The sequence below is a fragment of the Blennius ocellaris genome, assembly GCF_963422515.1.
Source record: "Blennius ocellaris genome assembly, chromosome: 15".
NCBI lineage: Eukaryota > Metazoa > Chordata > Actinopteri > Blenniiformes > Blenniidae > Blennius > Blennius ocellaris.
Genome location: NC_137664.1, coordinates 5,059,117 through 5,080,399, shown reverse-complemented (window position 1 = coordinate 5,080,399; position 21,283 = coordinate 5,059,117). Strand labels below are relative to the sequence as shown.

General features: G+C 41.6%; 1 protein-coding gene across 1 annotated transcript; it reads left to right on the top strand.

Moving 5' to 3' along the window:
- The first annotated feature begins 1,690 nt into the window (after window positions 1-1,690).
- On the top strand, window positions 1,691-20,775 carry tnpo1 (transportin 1). The gene is made up of 25 exons (XM_080510418.1): window positions 1,691-1,787; window positions 1,903-2,020; window positions 3,856-3,931; window positions 4,563-4,712; window positions 5,430-5,536; window positions 10,592-10,725; window positions 11,460-11,541; window positions 12,224-12,346; window positions 13,180-13,298; window positions 13,636-13,696; window positions 13,966-14,134; window positions 14,316-14,468; window positions 14,592-14,817; window positions 14,995-15,166; window positions 15,374-15,460; window positions 15,575-15,682; window positions 16,084-16,242; window positions 16,319-16,406; window positions 16,505-16,603; window positions 16,702-16,797; window positions 18,623-18,698; window positions 19,689-19,788; window positions 19,872-19,946; window positions 20,191-20,330; window positions 20,412-20,775. The coding sequence occupies exons 2-24, from the start codon at window positions 1,916-1,918 to the stop codon at window positions 20,296-20,298; spliced, it is 2,673 nt and encodes an 890-aa protein (XP_080366544.1). The 5' UTR covers window positions 1,691-1,787; window positions 1,903-1,915; the 3' UTR covers window positions 20,299-20,330; window positions 20,412-20,775.
- The last annotated feature ends 508 nt before the right edge of the window (window positions 20,776-21,283 follow it).

Below are 21,283 nucleotides of genomic sequence, written 5' to 3'. Positions count from 1 at the left end.
TCCTATTGCTTGTGACTGGCAACATAATAAATTGACTGTTTTCCAGGATGATAAACACAGTTATGTGTTTTAGATAGAAAATATGCAGAAAACGCTTTTTTATTTAATTTATGAGAATAAAGAAAGCTTCGAGACAGTGCTGTTCGGTCAACACAAACGTGACGTCATGCCCCCTTCATGAACCCTGGGAAAAAGGCATTTTCTCAAAATATTTGTGTTTTCCCTTTAATTAATACTACATTCTATGTTTGCATTAATTTTAACTGAGGTGGTGGATACAATTTATTTTAATTTCAAACGCTGGACCGCCATTAAACCAGCGACCTTGAGTTTTGGTGCTGATGCATCAACAAACATCAGACCAGCGTCAGACAAACACACAGCAACAAAAGACAGCACAGATCGGCATCACACCAGCAAGGAAGTAAGGTTATCTTTCTTTTTTAATCAGGGTAGCGGGTTTTGATTTTTCCCTGTTTTGTTACTCTGTTTTATTATCATTTTTGCTTCGATTTTTGCTTTTTCTTTGTTATTGGTAAAGTTTTAGTTTTAGCCAGAGAACATTCTCCAGTGAAGGAACAGTGCACTCGGGTGATGTTTATTTATTCATGAATAAATGTGTATATCTATTTATATGTATTGATTTAGATACATTTAACAGTGCCATATTTATGATTGGGTCATATTGGGATCAGAATAACATTTGAACATGTGATTTGAAATCACAAAAACAAAACTATGTTGATAATAATTTTTACACCTTGGGTGATATCGTTATTGTGCTAATTATAATATATCATTTTGCTTTATCATAGTTATACGATTGTAATATCACATTATTACTGTATGTATTTACATATATACAACAATATATTTATAATACAGAAGTATAATTATTATAAAATAGATTAAATATTGGGTAGAATTAAATAAGTTTTACTTCTTTGTACCCCTTGTCAGGTATGTCAAACAAGAAATACGAGTCACGTATGTATATCAGTATGCATAGTTGTGGGTTTACTTAGATATAGATGTATTTAGTGTATTTTCAGAAAATACAAATGAAGCTATTTATACAGATTATTTTCAAAAGGTTTATATATGGATATGTACGTGAATGTACATAGGTGTATCAGTGTGCATATGTGCTTGCACACACGTTTCGTTTTTACATGTCTGAAACAAATTTACACAAATAAATAGTGCGAGTGACATAATCATAATTTGAAGATGGCGATTGGTTGTAGAGGGTACTATTTGAATATATTTAGAGATGAACGTAATTATTGGACACTCAATTATTGTATGCTGCAGTTCTTTTGTTTTACATTGTTAGGAATCGTGTGTTTGTGGGGAAAATATTCGATTATCTTTACAGTATTATTTTTTTTATCAAGATTTATTAATTTATTTGTTTCTATTGTTATTATTATTATTATCATCATTATTATTATTATTATTATTATTATTATTATTATTATTATTATTATTATTAGTAGTAGTAGTAGTAGTAGTAGTATTATTAGTATTATTATTGTTTTTGTTGTTGTTGTTTTAGTACAGTGTGTGTTGGTGACTCGTCTGGCTTTAGGACCCCGCAGCCGCGTGTCAGCTGACCGGAGCAGCCAGTTAAATGCGTCGCGAGCCCGACTGTCCCGGAGCTTTTCCAGCTTGTAGAGAAAACGGACGTCCCTCCGCTAACAGGCCCATGTCTGAAAACCCAGACAGACGCTCACATTTCCACACAAAGTCACCCACACAGGAGCACGTCGGCCCGGCCCGAGCAGGTAACGTCCCTCCCCCTCCCCCGGGTTGCGTGTGTCCGCCTCCCCGGTTCACGAAGCCCTCACTGGTCCTTCATGTCTGTGCGTTGAGAGCTTGTGTTATTTTCTTTATCCGCAGCAGCAGCAGCAAGATGGAGTGTGAGTGGAAGCCAGACGAGCAGGGACTCCAACAAATATTACAGCTGCTGAAGGAGTCCCAATCTCCGGACACGTCCACGCAGAGATCCGTCCAGCAAGTATCCTTTTCTCCCTCCCTCACCCCCGGCGCGGGTAACGAGCCGTGTGTTCACCGTGTGTTACCGCGTAATGACAGACTCAACAGGCTAGCGGCGGCGGCTAACGCTAGCCAGGGTGGTTGCCGTTATGAGCAAGTCGCTCGGTGCTGCTGCTGGAGCTTTTGCTTTCCTTTTTTAATTTTTTTTTTTTTTGGGGGGGGGGGGGGTTGTTGTCCAAACACAGACATGCTGGACATGAAGCAGGTCGTGACCGTGCTGTATCGCCACAGGTAGGCGGCATCGGCTGAGGTCACGAGCAGGCGTCGCATGCAGAATCGATCCGTCATTTATTTACATTGAGGTGCAGCATACAAAATAAAGGAACGACACACCGTGTCTGCAAGGGTGTCTACAATACCTGGACTGTGTAGATTCATTATAGAACATATTCATATCAAAGCCCTTCTGTCACATTTTGTGTGCAACAAATAATTGCAGTAAAATATTTACTCCTGCAATAACAGTTTAATAACTCTATTAATAATTCCTTCATAGCGTCTCCAGTCACTTAGACATAATTAATGTTATCTGTTATCCTGCACAGCACAAGGTAAACAATATTCAGTCTTTATTAAGATGTTTTATAGATAAGATGTAACACTATTCACATGTACCAGCAGCTCAAAGGTTAAAAAATCTCAAAAAATACATTTCTAAATTATTATTTGTGACCTAAGGTCACCGTGTACTCATTTTTCTGTGACACCCTGGAACTTGTTTGCATTATATTGAGAGGTGTTTCTAATTTTTGACCGGCCACCCTATTAACATACATGATAACGACAAACTCTTAGAAAGAAGTTTGAATTCTTTTCCCCTCTCGCCCCGAGAACCAATTTAAACCTATCCGGTGAGATTAAGCAAAAGTGAACGTTATGACCTTGAGGAGAGCGTAGTTCATAGCAAAGCTGTTTTACTGGATCACATCAGATTCTGCATGTTCATATGCAGCATTGCCCTCAGGCTCTATATGTTTGTTTAAAGCATTACGTTTAAGCACTAAAATGCTGATTTTGGTAATTGCAGAAACAATCGATTTTGCACAAAAAAAACAAAAACCCAACCCAACACAGTCCTAATTCAATTTGAGGGGGAAAAAAGATTACTGGAAAAATGGCTTTGTTTTGACTGAATTAATCAGACGATTATCTCAGAATGATCATCTGTGGTTTCTCTGAATTAACGGGATTACTCACGCAATCATTTGTGAAAACAAGGCAGTTGTTTTCCCTGAGGTAAATGTATCATGCTCGTATGGATTAGCATTTAAGAGTCAGCAGTGTGCCTTGCTTATTGTTGCTTCTTAGCATCCGTGCAGCTTGTTTGAAAAGCCGTGCCACAGATGCAAATGTTCAATCATTATTTATTGCCCATTTCCAACATGTTTTTCTATTGAGGAAGCGATCATCTGCTTCGTGCCGGCCCTTATGCGTTTGGTCTGCCTGCATGCTCATCCTCAATGATTTGCTTATGTAACTCTTTGTGTGTACTGCATCATTAACTTGCAGACAAGCCGCTGTTGTGGCCCCAAAGACGCCATCTGGCTGTCAGCGTGTATGTTCACTCACGCCAAATGACATATTTATGGCCCCTTACAAACATCCGGCCATTCTCCGCACACACACACACACACACACACACACACACATACGTAATTATGCTATTACAGCAGATAAACACAGGTCTGTCTACATTTCCCTGGATGACACAGACATTGCTGTGGTAAAACACTCATAGCCTTTATACCTGCTGTATGTACAGTTGGCGCTTTTGTCTTCCTCAACCGTTTCTCCCAGAGACTCGAGCAGCTGAACCAGTATCCAGACTTTAACAACTATTTAATATTCGTGTTGACGAAGTTAAAATCAGAAGGTAAGTTGCCAGCCCTGTGTTGTTGTTGTTTTTTTTTTTTTTTTTTTTCTACCACTCTTGTGTGCATCGTGTTCTTCGATTCCTCCGGCGGCACCGGACAGAATGAAGCCTGTCACTTTTACGTAACGGCTCAGTGACAGGTCTGTCTGGCCGTGACTCGGCTGAACCGGCGGCCGCAGATGAGGCAGCACTCGGAATATGGGTCACTCTAATTTTAAACCTAATTCCTGTCCCCGCTGAACTTTTGGCTTGACTGTGCACAGTAGATGACCCAAATGTTAAGTTGCGGTAAGAGATTTTGGGATGCCATATCAGGGATGCAGCGAGCAAGAAAATAATAGAATAATAAATCTAGATTTTGGTGACGTGATTCATAAAGTATAGCATTTGCATAATTTGCCAAAAGGTTCTCTTTTATTAGCATCTAATTTGCATCCCACCCCTAAAACACGCTTTTGCTCATGTTTTTGTGCACTGTTCTATTGTCGAGCGAAACGGAATTTGATGGCAATACGAGTCTCTAATGGCTTGAGTCATCCGTCTAACCTTCGCAGCAGAGTAACCTTTATCCTGACTGTACCTGTGCTTTTGACTCACTGCTCATGAGTTATTTTCTTTTTGCTCTCCCAAGATGAACCCACTCGGTCGCTGAGCGGGTTGATACTGAAGAATAATGTGAAAGCCCACTATCAGAACTTCCCTAATGGCGTGTCGGATTTCATCAAGAGCGAGTGCCTCCAGAACATCGGAGACTCTTCCCCCCTCATTCGGGCCACCGTGGGTAAGTTCTGCCCTCCTTACCGACTGGTTATGACACTGCGCTCCTGGAATGCAGCGATGTGAACGAGTCCACCGGGGGAGGTGGCGCTTGCAGACTTTAATCCTTCATCTTAGTCTTGAGCTGCTTGTTAAAGTTAAACATCTCATGGAAGAAGATGGATATTGAAATAAAAATCATTTCTATTTTATATTTATAAAATTGATCAATTTATAATTTAGCATTTTTTGTGATGGCAGATGGATTGCATTTTGTTTTGGGGTGGATGATCATTTTTATTGAATGATGGAGTTCATTCTTATTGTTTTCATCGGATAGAAGTATAGCCTTTTGTAGTGTATAAATCAACCATCTTTTCAACCTTGCTCTGAGCACAGCACAAAAGGCTCTTATTAGATGCTCCGTTCTTTTGTATAAACTACAAAATATTAATTAGTTTGATTCAAGCCAGTTTGTGAGCATTTAAAATCCATTTCATTGCATATATACTATGACTTTTATTTGATATTATTCATTTTGCCGCATTAAATTCGTGTCATGCCAAGAGAAATTTAAAGTATAATTCCTTCAAACTGTATTGCAGCAATGAAAGTCTGCATTTTGTTTATTCCCGTCTATGTTGGTTCATTTGTTTTAATTACTGAATAATCCACATTTGTCTGCAGTCTCATTAGGGTTTGTCAGGCCAGTGTAACTAACAGTGAATTCCTCCCATAACAGGTATCCTCATTACCACAATCGCCTCCAAGGGAGAGCTGCAGAACTGGCCGGAGCTTCTGCCAAAACTCTGCCTGCTGCTGGATTCTGAGGACTACAACACGTGCGAGGTGAGGGACGGAACGGTTCAATAATTCGTGGCTTGCAGAGTCTGATGACATCTTCAATCTACTGTCTTGATGCTGACAGAGAAGGTGAATGGAAGATGTACATAAGCATAACATATCTGGGTTTGATAAATAAGTATATTTTAAATATTGATATGTCTATTATTTACATGACTGGAGTGTTTTACTGTAATCCAGCAGCCAACCTTGGTTAGCTCACAAATTCTTTGTTTTGATTTACTGTGCACACTCAGCTCATTAGCAGTTGGATAAAATGTGTTTTTGCAGCTTTTTCTTTTTTTTTTTTTACGGTTTAGCACGGAAAGGTGGAGGCAAGGAGTGCACAGTACAACTGTGTATCTTCCATGCATAAGCATGTTTGTCAGTCTAGGCACATGTATGCATGCAAGCCTGTTTGTTTGCTTGTTTGTTTGTTTATTTATTTATCTATCTGTGTTGCAACGGCAAGAGCTGGCTCAGCTACAAAGCAGCATCTGGATAGCCTCCTGCTGGCCAGATGAGCTGAAGGCAGCCTCACAGCTGGAGCTGCCGCTACAGACCACAGATTATTCATCATGGAATCATTTATTCCCTTTACCAGAAAAACCATATGACCCCATTTTCTGACATGTCACGCTGCCGCCTCCTGCACATCATTCTTCCTTTTTTTACTCAATATCATGTGTTTTTTTTTTTTTTACTTGGTATTCTGCAGGCATTTTTTTTAACGCCTGAATGCGACACAGTACAAGCATTATTGTCCAGATAAGAGCGTAAAGTGATCATTTGTTGTGGAAAATATAATTTTAACAGTTAATCCCAAAATATTCTGGGGAAAATACTCTTGTGGTGACGTCTAAAGCTACAATACAGTAGCTTGTTGTGGCTGTTGAATCATATGACGCGAGTAATTGTGCGGCACCCATACTCCCAGGCTTAAATAAACTCTTGTGTTGCTAATATTGTTACCAGCAGCATGTGCCTGTGACATCAGCCTCTATAGCAAATTTGGATACGTTACACGAGAGAACGTGCACAAATAAAGTGGCTTGTTGCGCCGTCGGGTTAAATTCAGCTGCATCAAAGGGCAACTGAAACGTATCTTGGTGGGATTACGCCTCGCTCTGTGGAGCTGATGGTTCCCAGTGAGCTGTGTTTTCACAAATTTAAGGAATAGGTGCATCTGGAGGGGGTGAATCTCCTTTCAGCACCACTGCCAGCCTCTCGCATAAAGCTCATTCAGAAGCTGAGATTTAGGTCAGCTATTTACTGCAGAGGATCTTGGAAGTGTGTGTGTGTGTGTGTGTGTGTGTGTGTGTGTGTGTGTGTGTGTGTGTGTGTGTGTGTGTGTGTGTGTGTGTGTGTGTGTGTGTGTGTGTGTGTGTGTGTGTGTGCAAGGCTTAACACTGAACAGCTACCGAATGTAGAAACTCCTCCTAAGACTCGTTATGTTTATGAAAAGCAGCTTGAAGGCTGGAAAGCTTCTTAATGTCTCATGTCGAAGATGGTCAAGTCGGTTTTGACTGGAAAAAAAAACATCAGTGTCACAATATTGTGGGTTAAGATTACGAAATGCAGTTAAAAGGCTTCATTTGTTGTTATTGATCATACAATTCTAAAAACAGCACGATGTAACATTTTGTTTTATTTAGTAGTTTTTCATATTCTCTAATGGAACGCTATTTCTATTGTTCTAATAATTTGCTTTTAAATGGTTTGACTTTGAAGTTAGCGGCCAACCATTTGTTGTGAAAGAGGCTTTTCTGAGGGCGATATACCAGCATGGATCCTTTCAGGACTGTACTATATAATAGGGGGATACAAAAGTGTAACATTTATTCAAGAGAAAGGCTTAAATCCCACTAGACTTGGTGACAAAAGGGGATTTGAAATAGCAATAAACACTGTCGTGTGTGTGTGTGTGTGCAGTCATCAGTGTAGACAGCGGCTGGATTTAGCCTCTTTTGGCTCTATCTTTTGTTCTCCATCATTTGTTAAAATAAGGCTTGAGCTCTAGTCTGAAGCTTATTAGGAAAATACCAGTAAGAGCTGACATTTAGTATGGGATGTGTAGTTATTATCTGTGGTAAATATACACATTTAAGTAAATGATGTTAAGGCCTCTGTGCTTTGACATTTGTCCCAGCAAATAACAGTGATCTGCCTCTAATTCTTAGATTATTGTTCGTTGTTCCCAAAAACAGTCTTTTAGGAGCTGAGCAGTTTGCTGACTTTGTTCTTTTTATTTGTCCTTTTTTTTTTCCGCGATAGTGGGTTATTGTCCAAGTGGAGTTCACACAGTTCATTTCATTCCTGCTGTGTGTTTGTGTGTGCAGATGCTGTATCAACAAACACAAGATGTTATTTATCCCTGTTGTCGTCATTGCTTCGACTGTCGTTTCCTTTATGCCTACACGTGATATGTTTGATAGCATGAAATCTCTGCAGCTTTCCAGGACAAATGAGCAAACCTGAAAGATTTACTACAGACAACACACGCCAAACTAGTTTTCCCTCCTGTTGATAGTGAGATGAGAAGTGTAAATAATCCACAGCCTTCATGCCACAGCAGGACTTTGGTGTCAATTTTTGGAATATATTTCATGTTCCTGCATGGTCTACAGTTTCTGTTTGCTTCGTATTGTAAGCAAAGAGAATGTGTGAATCAAGCTATTTGATTACCCTACATGCGTATCCTCCGTGTTGTGCGTTTACAGTGTACCGTTGCAAGATGATCCTCATCACTCCCGTTAGTGAATCATCCACACTCAGAATGATCATCTGTCCCACAAGAGCCACGATGTCTACTGATGTGTGAAGCGAGACCTTGGATATGTGGTTAAATGATGTAACATGATAGCTTCCCAAACATAGAATGCTCACTATATGGAATTGCAAAATAATTCAATGTCTTTGAAAGCTTCCGGAGCTGCAAATGTACCTATGAATCTTGCGTTGCTTGTTTTTTTTTAAGAGAAGTGGTTGCAAGCGGAGCCCCCTGCAGTATCCCACCACCGCATGCTCTAAAAAAAGAAACAAGCAGGTGTGTCGGATGCCGAGTGTAATGTCGCTGGATGGCTTTATATAGGTTCTGCCCGGGAGCGGTTTAGGCGTTTTGATTAATGGCAGCTGGCACGTCGCTGCAATAGTGTCGTGAGTGTCAACTTGATGGCACTCTGGAGGGCAAACGATCACATATGATAATACAACTGTCACCTCAGTGGTCGTCCGCACCAAAACGGGACTGAAATTTCCAGGACGTGGACTTTGAATGAGCGGTTTAGCTGTCCGAATGCATGCTTCTCTTTGTGCTGGCTCGCAGTTATCTTGTGACACGGCTTGTGTTCTCACGTTGAATGACCTTGAATAGCAGGACTTGAAAGGAGGATTACACCGTAGACACTTAAGCATCGCAGGAATGTCTGAAGGCCACTCCCTGTTTCTTCTCCCCTTCTCCGTTGACACAAATGACCATTATATCGTGACGTCAATTTCTGCGTCTGTCTTGCTTGGCAACGATTGAGAAACATTGCAGCACGTTGGTTTTTACTACCCACTTTGAATTATAGCCAGTCCCAGCTGATTGTGGGTGAAGGCAGGTCAGGACAAACACAGACATACATATCACACGTACAAGGAATTTTAGGCACCAATTAGCCTCCAATGCATATTTTTAGACTGTGGGGGGGAAAGCCGGAGGAAATCCACTCATGCACAGGAGGAACTGCAGCATCCACACCCAGGACTGAACCTGAAAGGTTCCTGCTATAATTAGAGTGGAAACAATACCTCTTTCTAACATCATGTTTATTGGTTTTAAAAATTCAAAGTCATGAAATCAAAGGTCCTCATTGTTTATAAATGAGACATTATGGTGCTTGTGGTTTTTTTGTTTTATTCCATTTTTCTAATGAGAAGTAAAGTTATGAAATGTTATAGCTAGAGGGAGAGAAATCATGACTGCAAAACCTTTGTTAAGTCAAAAGCGAGTTTTGATACGTGAGAATTGTTTTAATTCGATTTTGAAAAAATGCATCTATTAGGTTGCTGGGGGTTTTTTTTGGCTCCGGCCTGATGGTGAAGTAATCTCCTCACTAGTATAATAAGAGAAATTAATTTGAGTATCTAAGCACTAAATTATCTTTTGCATTCAGTGTTATTTTTCTATCCACAAATTCCGTCATCTTTTAGGTCTGTTCAGCATGCATTCGCTTTGGATCCAAGTGAACAGTCGGCATTTTAATAAGAAGAAATGACTCTATTCTCCGTCACTGTACCTCGTCTCCTGCTGTTTGTGACCTTGACTCTGAGCCTCACACCCTTCCCTGTCTTATTTCATCCTTTTAGCTCCTCCGCATTTTTTTTTTTGCGTGTGTGTGTGTGTGCGACTGCTCTGTATCTGTCATCTGAAAGGCATGCCGACATGGGAGCGGTTTCCATGGAAACACATTTCAGACAGCGTCGGTGTCGGTGCTGTGCTGTTACTTGTATCTGCTGTTCAGACTGCTTTTTTTGTGCGAGACACTGAAGTCTGCAGCCTATCGTGAGCATGCATACTAACCATCTGCTGAGCAGCTAATATTAAAATAGGGGTGTGTGTGTGCGTGTGTGTGTGTGCGTGTGCGTGCGTGCGTGCATGCTTTGCAACTGTTTAAAGGTTATTAGAGCAGAAGTGGAAATGGTCTCTATTGAAGAATATGGAGACTGAACACATTTTGCTTGCATTGCGGAGAAATTGCTGCCCTTCATGTCCTATGTAGGAATCAATATATCTGTTCACTCCAGAAGTATGGACAATTAACCATGTTAATTTACCCATCGTCCAAAGGTTTAAAGGAAAAAGTAAGCTTATGGCTGCTGCCTAACCTGCTTTAATGTTGTGGATTAAATAAAATCCTAAATTCCTCCGTCTCCTCCCCCTCCTCCGCCTCATCATCATTATTACTGCACTATCTCTAAAAAAACCTGCTTATCTTGCGGCTGTTATTGTGGACTTATTAAATCTCCCAGACTGCCTCATGGTGGATTTCTCATTGCTGGCTTTGTTTTGTTTTTCAGGGTGCATTTGGCGCCCTGCAGAAGATATGTGAGGACTCGGCTGAAATCCTCGACAGTGACATGTTGGACCGTCCGCTCAACATCATGATCCCCAAGTTTTTGCAGTTTTTCAAGCACAACAGTCCCAAAATTAGGTACAGTATTTTGTTGGGGTTCCTTTCCATTCTTGTCTATCTTATCCCCCTCAAAAAAATATGCTATTGTAACATGTTCTTTCGATAAAAATCTGGAATTGTATTTAAAAGCTAGTATCATGCATTTTTCTATTGTGAGTCACTTTAGATGAATCACAATGTCCAAAAACTAATATTGAGGTTAAACCTTATGTCTAAGCACTTAACTACAGAAGAATAGACTGCTGGGAACTGTAGAGACCAGTTTGTGTCCTCTGCCACAATCACAGCTGCAGCCAGCAAGACAAAGAGGCTTGTATCAAACTACTCAATGCATCAGAAGAGTTTTTAGAGGCTAAGAAAAACCCCGAAAGACAAAAGGCGTTTTCAACCTGAATCACAACAGTATTACACAGAGTTGAATGTATAACAACCCTTTTAAACACCACTTCTGTAATGTGATGCCTAGCTCTGTATTGATTTATAATACAGAATTGGACTTCCTTGAATGATCACATACATTTTGAAAATCTCCAACATATCTCGTCTTAGAATGAACGTCAACGTTACTTTGATCATTGCCACCTTTCTTGAGAGAGCAGACATCTGTGATGTTACAATTGGTCATTTCCTGTTGACTGAAGTGCAAAAAGATTGATCTTAGTGGAGACAGAGGTTTCATTGCCAGCACGCGATATGCGAGTAAACACGGTGATGCAACTCTCAAGTGGTGTTTTTTTTTTCTTTCTTCGCAGGTCTCATGCTATCGCCTGTGTGAATCAGTTCATCATCAGCAGGACGCAGGCCCTCATGCTCCACATCGACCCTTTTATTGAGGCAAGTCTTGACCGTAATGATCCCCGAGGCTTCCAGACCTTTCTGCGTGTACGTGACACGAAACACGCACCGAAGTATTTATTGGCGAGCAGAGAACCGATCCCCCAAAAGCGAGAAGGGAAGAGATGATTCCTGCTTGGTCAATCGTGCGTTCAGGTCACCGTCTCTGAGTTGAGTAAATAACAGCTGCTGTATTGACAGTTTGTTGTCAATATCTGTTCCAGGCCTTGTGCAAAACCTTTCAGGCAAATGGTTTAGCCAAATCCAACTCTAAACATTTACTTAAAAAGAGACAGCACACGTTTAAGAACTCCTCTTGACATTTCTTACTTTTAGTGTCAATACAGTCATATTTTCTTTTGCATTATGGAACTGTACTGTGTGTTTAACACGTGTAACCGAAACCGAAACTGCAGTTTAAACCAGTCGAATTACAGGAGTCACTCTTAGACTGCGTATTGCCCTGAAACATTAGAAGGAGGCGTATTAAATTCTCACTGCGTTCAATAGTAACATTTCAACATCAACCATCTAGAAAACAGCAAGAGGCTGAAGTGTGAAATGGCTTAACAGTGACTGAGATAAGGTACCCCCCCCCCCCCCCCCCCCGCAAAAAAAAATAAAACATTGTTGGTTGGTGATTTTGACAGAATGTAATGATTTTCCTCGTTGTCTATTGCAGAACCTCTTTGCCCTGGCAACAGACGAGGAGTCAGAAGTGAGGAAGAATGTGTGCAGAGCTCTGGTGATGCTGCTGGAGGTTCGCCTGGATCGTCTCCTGCCACACATGCACAACATCATCGAGGTGAGGGACTTTGACCAAAGAGCATTGATATGATCTCGCGGAAAACGTTTTCTAACCCCCTTTGAGCTTTGAAACGCCATCGATTCCACTCAGTTGCACTATTGGATTATATTCCTTCAGTCTGATAACAAAAGTCTTGCGCATGACGTCCTGCCGACTCAAAGACTTGCTTGCACAGCATTAAAAAAAATCCCCCCACAATTTCCTCATCCTTTCTCAAAGCATGCTGTGTAAAATATAGCATTTATCTTATGTTTTGTTAGAAATAAAACTGAGCAAATGGGAAATTGAACTGAATACGACCAGCAGGGGTTTTATGGTTGCAAACTACTGAGAGACTGTTTGTGGTCATTTCATGGGATGCTGTGGCACGAACACAAATATAATTTTGCCACTTTTAATGCGTTTTTCACTCTGCTGGTTTGATAAATAAATGACAAGAGAATGCCCTCCTTGCAAATATTTGACTGAAAAGACCATTTTTGCGGGCAGCAGCGAGGATGTACAACAAATCGACGATAAACGTTTCACTGTTGCAAACAGTATGACGATAATTCTGTCCTCCTTTCTTTTTCACACGATGTTAAGTGAGCTTGTACTGCCTCATGCACAGCTTAGGGATGTTTAGTTGATGCTGGCACCACATCTAAAAAGGTAGAATCTACATCTGTTTATATTTTCTACCACTATGCAGCTCAACCCCCCTCCAAACACACATACTGTACACACACACAAACACACACACAATAAATATTCAGTTAGCTCATTCACAAGACTGAAACTAAGATGATGGAGATTTATTTTTGGGGGGTGGGGGGGTTTGTCGATTTCAGTACATGCTGCAGAGGACTCAGGATCACGATGAGAATGTTGCGCTGGAGGCGTGCGAGTTCTGGCTTACACTGGCTGAGCAGCCGGTGTGCAAGGAGGTGCTCTGTGGTCACCTCTCACAGTAAGGATACACACACACACACACACACACACACACACACACACACACACACACACACACAGTCTGATACCGATGTGCTCCTTTTGAAGGCAGGTGATTCATAGCAACCTTGGCTATAAGTTAGTATAGACCTTGTGCCAGGATGAAATTCTTCTTCCTCACCTCACGGAAGCTGATTAAGAGTCCCACTGGCTGTTGACCTCACTTGTAACATCTGTCACCAGACTGTCACGTTTAACTGTGCCCACAGCAGGAGTCACATGTGAGTGACGGCCTGTGAGCTCTGACCTGTCCTTGCCCTTTGTTCTCGTCATTTTTCCCCCGGCTCCTGCTCCAGGCTCACTCCGGTGCTTGTCAACGGGATGAAGTACTCCGAGATCGACATTATCCTGCTCAAGGTCAGTTTATATAGCTTAATATGTTGGAACTAAAATGAATTACGGTGACTTCGGGTGATATACAGTTCAGTCGTCCTGTATGTGGCGGGGCGAATAAACTGGAGTAATGTCTGTTTGCCACCAATGTACAGCTTTTTCATCCGGTTCATGTCCACTGAAGTTTTTCATGTGTATCTGTAACATTCCAATCCATGCACTGCTTTGCTGCGTTAAAAATAACATAGTTACCAAATCCACAAGTGTCTCTCATGCCACGCTTTTGCCACCAGGGAGACATTGAGGAGGATGAGGCCATCCCAGACAACGAGCAAGACATCCGACCGCGCTTCCACCGCTCTCGCACCATTGCCCAGCAGCATGAGGGCGATGGGATTGAGGAAGACGATGATGACGATGATGAACTGGACGACGATGATACCATCTCTGATTGGAATCTGCGTGAGTTCGCCGTCTGTGTAAATGAAGCTCGCCAAAATAGCCCTCCTTCAGTTTTACAGAGGACGAGGAAACACACTTAAGGTTTTTCCTTCTGTCTGTGTGTGCCGTGCTTTTTTGATTTGTACGTTTTCCCTGTACACTTTTATGCACGTGGGTGTGTGCGCTTTTATCTGAATGTTAGGTAAGTGTTCAGCAGCAGCACTGGACGTGTTGGCCAACGTGTTCAGGGATGATCTGCTGCTGCACATTCTGCCGCTCTTGAAGGATCTGCTCTTCCATCCGGAGTGGGTCGTTAAAGAGTCCGGCATCCTGGTGCTCGGGGCTATCGCTGAAGGTAAGAAAGGAGAGAGAAAGAAGAAACTCAGGACAAGCCCGAGGGGATAATGTCGCTCCCAAGAATACCGAACGGGACGAAACGCCCGTTTTGAAGCTACTTTCGTCTTATCTTTGTCTTCAGGCTGCATGCAAGGAATGATCCCTTACCTCCCCGAGCTCATCCCCCACCTCGTCCAGTGTTTGTCTGACAAGAAGGCCCTGGTGCGCTCCATCACCTGCTGGACACTGAGCCGCTACGCACACTGGGTTGTCAGCCAGCCGCCAGATACTTACCTGAAGCCATTAATGACAGAGCTGCTCAAACGCATTCTGGATAGCAACAAGCGTGTGCAAGAAGCTGCTTGCAGGTGAGCAGGAGCTCCAGAGAAAGCCGTGTCATTTCACACTCCATAGTTCTCCCTCCAGGAGTTGATGCACATCCAGTTTTATCAATGTTTTGGAGAAATTACTGTCACACACTGCTTCAAGTTTCCTTTCCTATCCTCTCGGTACTCTCTCTCTCTCTCTCTCTCTCTCCCCACCAGTGCCTTTGCCACTTTAGAGGAGGAGGCTTGTACAGAGCTGGTGCCCTATCTGGCATTCATCCTGGATACGTTGGTGTTCGCCTTCAGCAAGTACCAGCACAAAAACCTGCTCATTCTTTATGACGCCATAGGAACTCTTGCAGATTCAGTGGGGCACCATCTCAATAAACCGGTATGCAAAACAGAAGTATGCGTCCAGTTTCACTTCACATTTTTATGTGAATGTGACATTAGCACATACAATTTACTCCTTCTTCCTCATTCTACTTTATTTGCTAGTATTGGTAAGTCCCCTTGAAAATGTGTTTATAAAAAAAAAAAAAAAAAAAGTTTATATTGATATGCAACTGGATTACACTGATTGTATTAATGTTTTTAGGAGTACATTCAGATGCTGATGCCTCCTTTGATCCAGAAATGGAATCAGCTGAAAGATGAAGACAAAGACCTCTTCCCTTTATTAGAAGTGAGTGTTTATGCACACTTAGATATGTTTCCAATACTTTGTGACTGGCTGAGGTGCCATTTTCTGTTTGATTGAATAATCCACTTAGTGTCTCACTCTGCCTTCCTTTCTCAGTGTCTGTCTTCTGTAGCTACGGCCCTGCAGAGCGGCTTTTTGCCATATTGTGAACCTGTGTACCAACGCTGTGTCAACCTAGTCCAGAAAACCCTCGCTCAGGCCATGGTGAGTCTGTAGGACCCTTAAATGTGTACATACATGCACACACACACACATAAACACACAATCTGGAGAATTTGCAAAGCCAAACCATGTCTCCTTTTTTAATTTTCTCTATCTTGGGCAATATTTGGCTTTACTGCCCCCATGTGATGGAACAATGTATTATTTTTAGTATTCATTTTTTACATGAGTATTTTCAGGTTAAACTCATGTTTAATAAAACCAAAGTCGGTTGGAGTTGTTGGTTGTGACTCCAGAAATAAATGTTTAGACTATTTGCAAAGATGAGGAGAGGAATCAACAGTTATCTCACAGTCAAAGATATAAATGGAGGAACTAGGGTACGTTTCATTTCATTGGGTCTTTAAACTAATTTGACATCTTTTCTTTCTTTCACTGTTCAGCTTCATCAGTCACAGCCGGATCAGTACGAGGCCCCCGATAAAGACTTCATGATCGTAGCTCTGGATCTTCTCAGTGGACTGGCCGAAGGTTTGGGAGGCACCATCGAACAGCTGGTTGCTCGTAGCAACATCCTCACCCTCATGTACCAGTGCATGCAGGTAAAGAGCAGTCAAAGTCGACGCCGTAATAAACCCAATTATATTCACATTGCTCACCGATTGTCGTTCTGTCAAGGATAAAATGCCAGAAGTGCGTCAGAGTTCTTTTGCGCTGCTCGGGGATCTGACCAAAGCTTGTTTCCAACATGTCAAACCATGCATCGGTAGGTTACGTGCAGTCTATTTTTTTAAGCACTGTCAGGAGATGCTTTTCTGAATGAGTTTGCTGAGTTTTTTTCCCCCCCCGATTTCCTTCTTACAGCTGATTTTATGCCCATACTGGGCACTAATTTAAACCCAGAGTTAATATCTGTGTGCAACAATGCAACCTGGGCAATCGGAGAGATAGCTATACAGATGGGTGAGTGCTTCTCATCCGCCTCAACATGACACCACTCTCACATTCTGTCTTAATAAAGAAAGATAACCCTTGTTTTTAATTCCCCACCACACTCTCAGGGCCTGAAATGCAGCCATACATTGCCATGGTGCTGCACCAACTGGTGGAGATCATTAACAGGCCTAATACCCCAAAGACTCTTCTGGAGAACACAGGTACCACTCGGTGGTAGTGCTGAGCCAGCCAGCAAGGTCGCCACACTCACTCTCACACACACACACACACACACAAGGAGGTGCTGATTCTCAGGACCGTTCAGCCAGGATTCACCACACTCACTTGGGGTGCCTTTCTTGCTCTTTAATCTCCACCTAAACAATGCATCCCAAGGAATGCGCCTTACAGGTTTGGCTGCTTGTCACCAAATGTTTTTTTCTGAGCATTTTAGGTAATAATTAGAAATCTGGCACAATGGCCATTTTGAGTTGAGACATAAGCATTAACTGCACACTTACACTAACCATGTAAGAGCACAGTCTTGGAAATAACAACCTTGATCATTTTATTAGCACAAAATAACCTGGCACAGAGGTAGCCTCACTTGGTTAAGGTATATTTGATTTAACTACTAAACAATAACTCAGCCTGAATGCTTTAAGTAACACCTAAACTGACTAAACGTTAGGGCTTGTAACAGAAAATGATCTAAAACCTTCGAGATGTCACACGCTGCTCTTGTGGTTTTCAATTGGAAGTTATAATTTCATAGTGACCATCTAATCGAGGGGGGGGGGTGAACAAGGGTAGAGTGTGACCTGTCCAAAAAAATGTTGAAAAAGAAAAATTAGGGACTCTTTAAATGTGTTCCTGTTTGTTTGCTGTCAAGTTTATTTGTTGCTTTTATTTACTGTTCTTTAAATGTGGATGCATATCTGCCAATAGATGTTAAATGTTGTTAAAAAAATGGCCAGTGTTTGATGCAGGATACATGATGATTGAAACTAAGTTAAGCCTCCTAAGAATGATTTGATTGAATTTCTAAAGGGTTTGTTGCACGTTTTCAATCTTTCCATTGAAAATGCCACAATGAACCGAAGGCTGCAAAACTAACCATTGCCAAAATGTGCTGTCCCAGCCACGTGTGCACATTAATCTTATCGTAGACACTTCCAGGAACGACTAGTGTATCGCTGGAACTAAAATTTGAAATAGAAAGTCATGCAATACCACAGCTAACAGTGGATGTGGTTGTAAGTTCTTGGAGTGCGCCGTGGCGCTCTTTAAATTTGCCACTGATCAGCTGATCCTGCACTGAACTTTACTCTAATGAGCATACCATCTGCTTTCTGCATGTGTCATTGGACTGTTCATAAATGCCTGTTTGTTAATGAGAATGTTGCATAGTTTTGTGTCTCTTAAACTTAGGTTCCTCCCTCCTCTCTGCCTCATAAGAACCTGCTGTGCTGGATACTAGTCTCCCTCCATGTAGTTGGCTTGGAGTAATCTATGTCATTTCTTTCCAAAAAGAAAATATATATTTATATACATTTCTGTTTTCTTATGGAAAATTAACATTTGTGAGTTTAAGGGAGAAATCTCTTTGTTTAGGACAGTCACATGCACAAGCTGCAGCTCCGCCAGCCTGTGTTTCTTTTGTTAGAGATTAAAAAAAAAAAAAAAAAAAAAAATTCAGCAATGATTTCAAGAGCTGTTTTGATCCATATGATTCCTGAAAGCAGATGCCATTGTTTGCATTTTTTCTATGAATGTCTTGTCAAAGCTGTCAATGTGTTCTCCCTTAAACGTGTTGTATGTCTTTTTTTAGACCTGTCATATTTTACATTCCTCCCCACGACTTTGACGGGGGCAGTGATAATCAACGCTAGTGAAATCTTCTGTTTTTACTATCATACACAGATTCTGTTTGATTTTATGTCTCTGAGTTGTTTGTTTTTTCTTTATTTTTTTCTCCTCCCCCTCCTCATTGCTCATGTCTTGGTTGGCGTTTGGTGGTGTGTAACCGTGGTTGCGTTACATTAGCAATAACAATTGGCCGTCTTGGTTACGTTTGTCCTCAAGAGGTGGCACCCATGCTACAGCAGTTTATAAGACCCTGGTGTGTATTATTCAATCTTTTATTTAATTCATCTTCTCTCTGCTTTCTTCTTCTCTTCTCGTCTGTCGCCTGTTTCCCCCCCCCACTTTTCTCTACCCCCTGCTGATCTCCTCCTCCTCCTCCTCCTCCTCCTCCTCTTCTTCCTCAACTTTCAAAAAAGACGTCTTTTCAGTTGTTTTTTCTTCTCAGTTTGTAATCATTGCCAACTGTGTGACTAACCCTGTCCTCTTTTAGGTCCTACTTGTGATTTCTTTTTCTTTTTATGTTGATTTTTCTTTTTTGCCTCAGTAGCACCTTCATGTATTACACATTGATTTGTTTAATTTCAAATTTTTTCATTGTTAACTGTCGCGAGTAACCTTTTAAGAAAAAAAAAAAAAAAAGAAAAAAAGAAATAGATGCATGGGATCAGATTTGTCCACGTGCCTGCTGGTTTCAGAGAAAGGAAGCAGTCGTTTAATGCTGAAGAGCATTCCCCTTTCTCATTTTGTAGACACCCAGCTGCATGTGCCTGTCCCAAAGTGCCCCCCCCCCTCCTCCTCCCCTTCTCTAGTCAGACAGTAACGTAATTTTCAAGGTGCTATAATTGAGGTTTTGCTGAATGACGCTGCTTATAGAAAACAGTGACGTTATTACAGATCAACGTGTTAAATGTAAAAATGTTTGCTTTGTTTTTTTTTTTTACTTTAGTCTGTTGTGTGTGCATGCTTCATGTGTTGTGGTATTCCCAGGTCAGCGTAGATCACATGAGTTTCTACATAGTTTTGAACAGTCACAGGAAGACATTAATTGATGATGATGATGATGAGAAAACATTTACATTAAGGAAGGCATTTTTGTTCTATTTCTTAAATACAGTTTTATATACGAGCATATATTTGTGATAGTCATTCAAACTGAGTTATGAATTCATACAAGTTTTCTCAAATTGCTCCTGTTTGATGCGCACTATATGTGTGGTGTTATAAATGTGGCCGTGCCTGTTTTCAGGTGCACCTCTCTTCGGAATATAAGAGACAATGAGGAGAAAGACTCTGCGTTCAGAGGAATCTGCACTATGATCAGTGTGAACCCCGGAGGTGTTGTGCAGGTGAGAGTCGGCGTTGACACCGTGCCCGTGCCACCAACAGCTGCAGATCTTGAAATGTGCCTCACCTCTTTTCTCTGGATTAGGATTTTATATTCTTCTGTGATGCCGTGGCCTCCTGGGTAAATCCAAAGGAAGATCTCAGAGATATGTTCGGCAAGGTAAAAAGCTGAAAATGCACAATTCTGAGATTAGATCACATTAGAAATGACACGTAATTCAGAATCTCTGCAGTGGAAACGTATGAACTTGGATAGGAGTTTCCTGGCTGCCGCCTACTGGTCAAATATAGTAACTGCAGCTTCAAGTCGACAGTTATATTAATCCTGCCAGGCACGAGATCTATTTTGAAAGGCGGTGCTCGGTTCTGACTTGGTATAAAGTTTTCCCGGTGTTTGATTTCAGATCCTTCACGGGTTTAAGAACCAGGTGGGCGAGGAGAACTGGCGGCGCTTCTCAGATCAGTTCCCAATGCCGCTGAAGGAGCGGCTGGCCACCTTTTACGGGGTGTAACCGCTTCCACAGCACTGTGCCTCATTGCTGGGGTCAGTTTTTTCTTTCTCACTACGGTTTGAAGCATATGATAAGCAAAGCCTTTTTCTAATTCGGCCTCTTTCTCTCCACAGGTCATTCACTAATGGGAGATAAAATAGGGAACCATCCCAGGGAACATGTTACCCTTTACTGGGGGGAAGGGCCAGCCTGTTAAGGGAAGGGAAGGGGGTGCGGACCCCCTCCACGACCTGGCGGACGGGGTGGGAGGGAGGTGGTAGCTGCAGTTCTCAGTGCTCCTTTGCACAGGCAAGGGGCACACAAGAGACTGGCAGAACAACATAATCATGGGAGGAAAATTCATTGTAATCACATCTTGGTCAGAATTAATGAAGTCTATCACCATTTTTTTTTTTTTTTTGTTAGTTTTTTTTCCCCTTCACCTTTTCCCCAAATGTCTTCTTTTTTTAAGGGGGGGGGGGGTTACTGAACAGAAATATACGCAGAAAAAAGAAGAAGGAAACCGTTCCAAATGTTATGATTGGATGCCGAAAATGATCTTCAAGGCAGAAGATTGTTCCAACGACAACAAATATTATGAAGAGATGCTGAAATCGCATCAAAATAGAGAGATAGCTTCAAGCTGAGGACTTTTAAGTACAGCTAAACAATGCATTTTTATACCCTCCAGTACTGGAAAATAGAAATGCATATCACCAAGAAAATGTATATGTATGCCACCTATATAGTTCAGTTTCTTTTCTCTCGCAGGGCAAGAAGCTGTTAAATATGTCACCGGAGAGCACAACATGTTCCTTTAAAGAGCAGCTTTTCAGGGGTTAGGTAGCATGCTTGTATCATTGTGAAACGCTCTTGACGATTAGTGACGTGTGTTGATCGCGACGGCTGCCATCGCCCTTCGACAAGGGTCTCCCTTGATCTCGTCGCTTGTATTTAAACTACTTTTCTGTTTCTTCCAGAGATTTTACGGCATCGGGCTGTAACG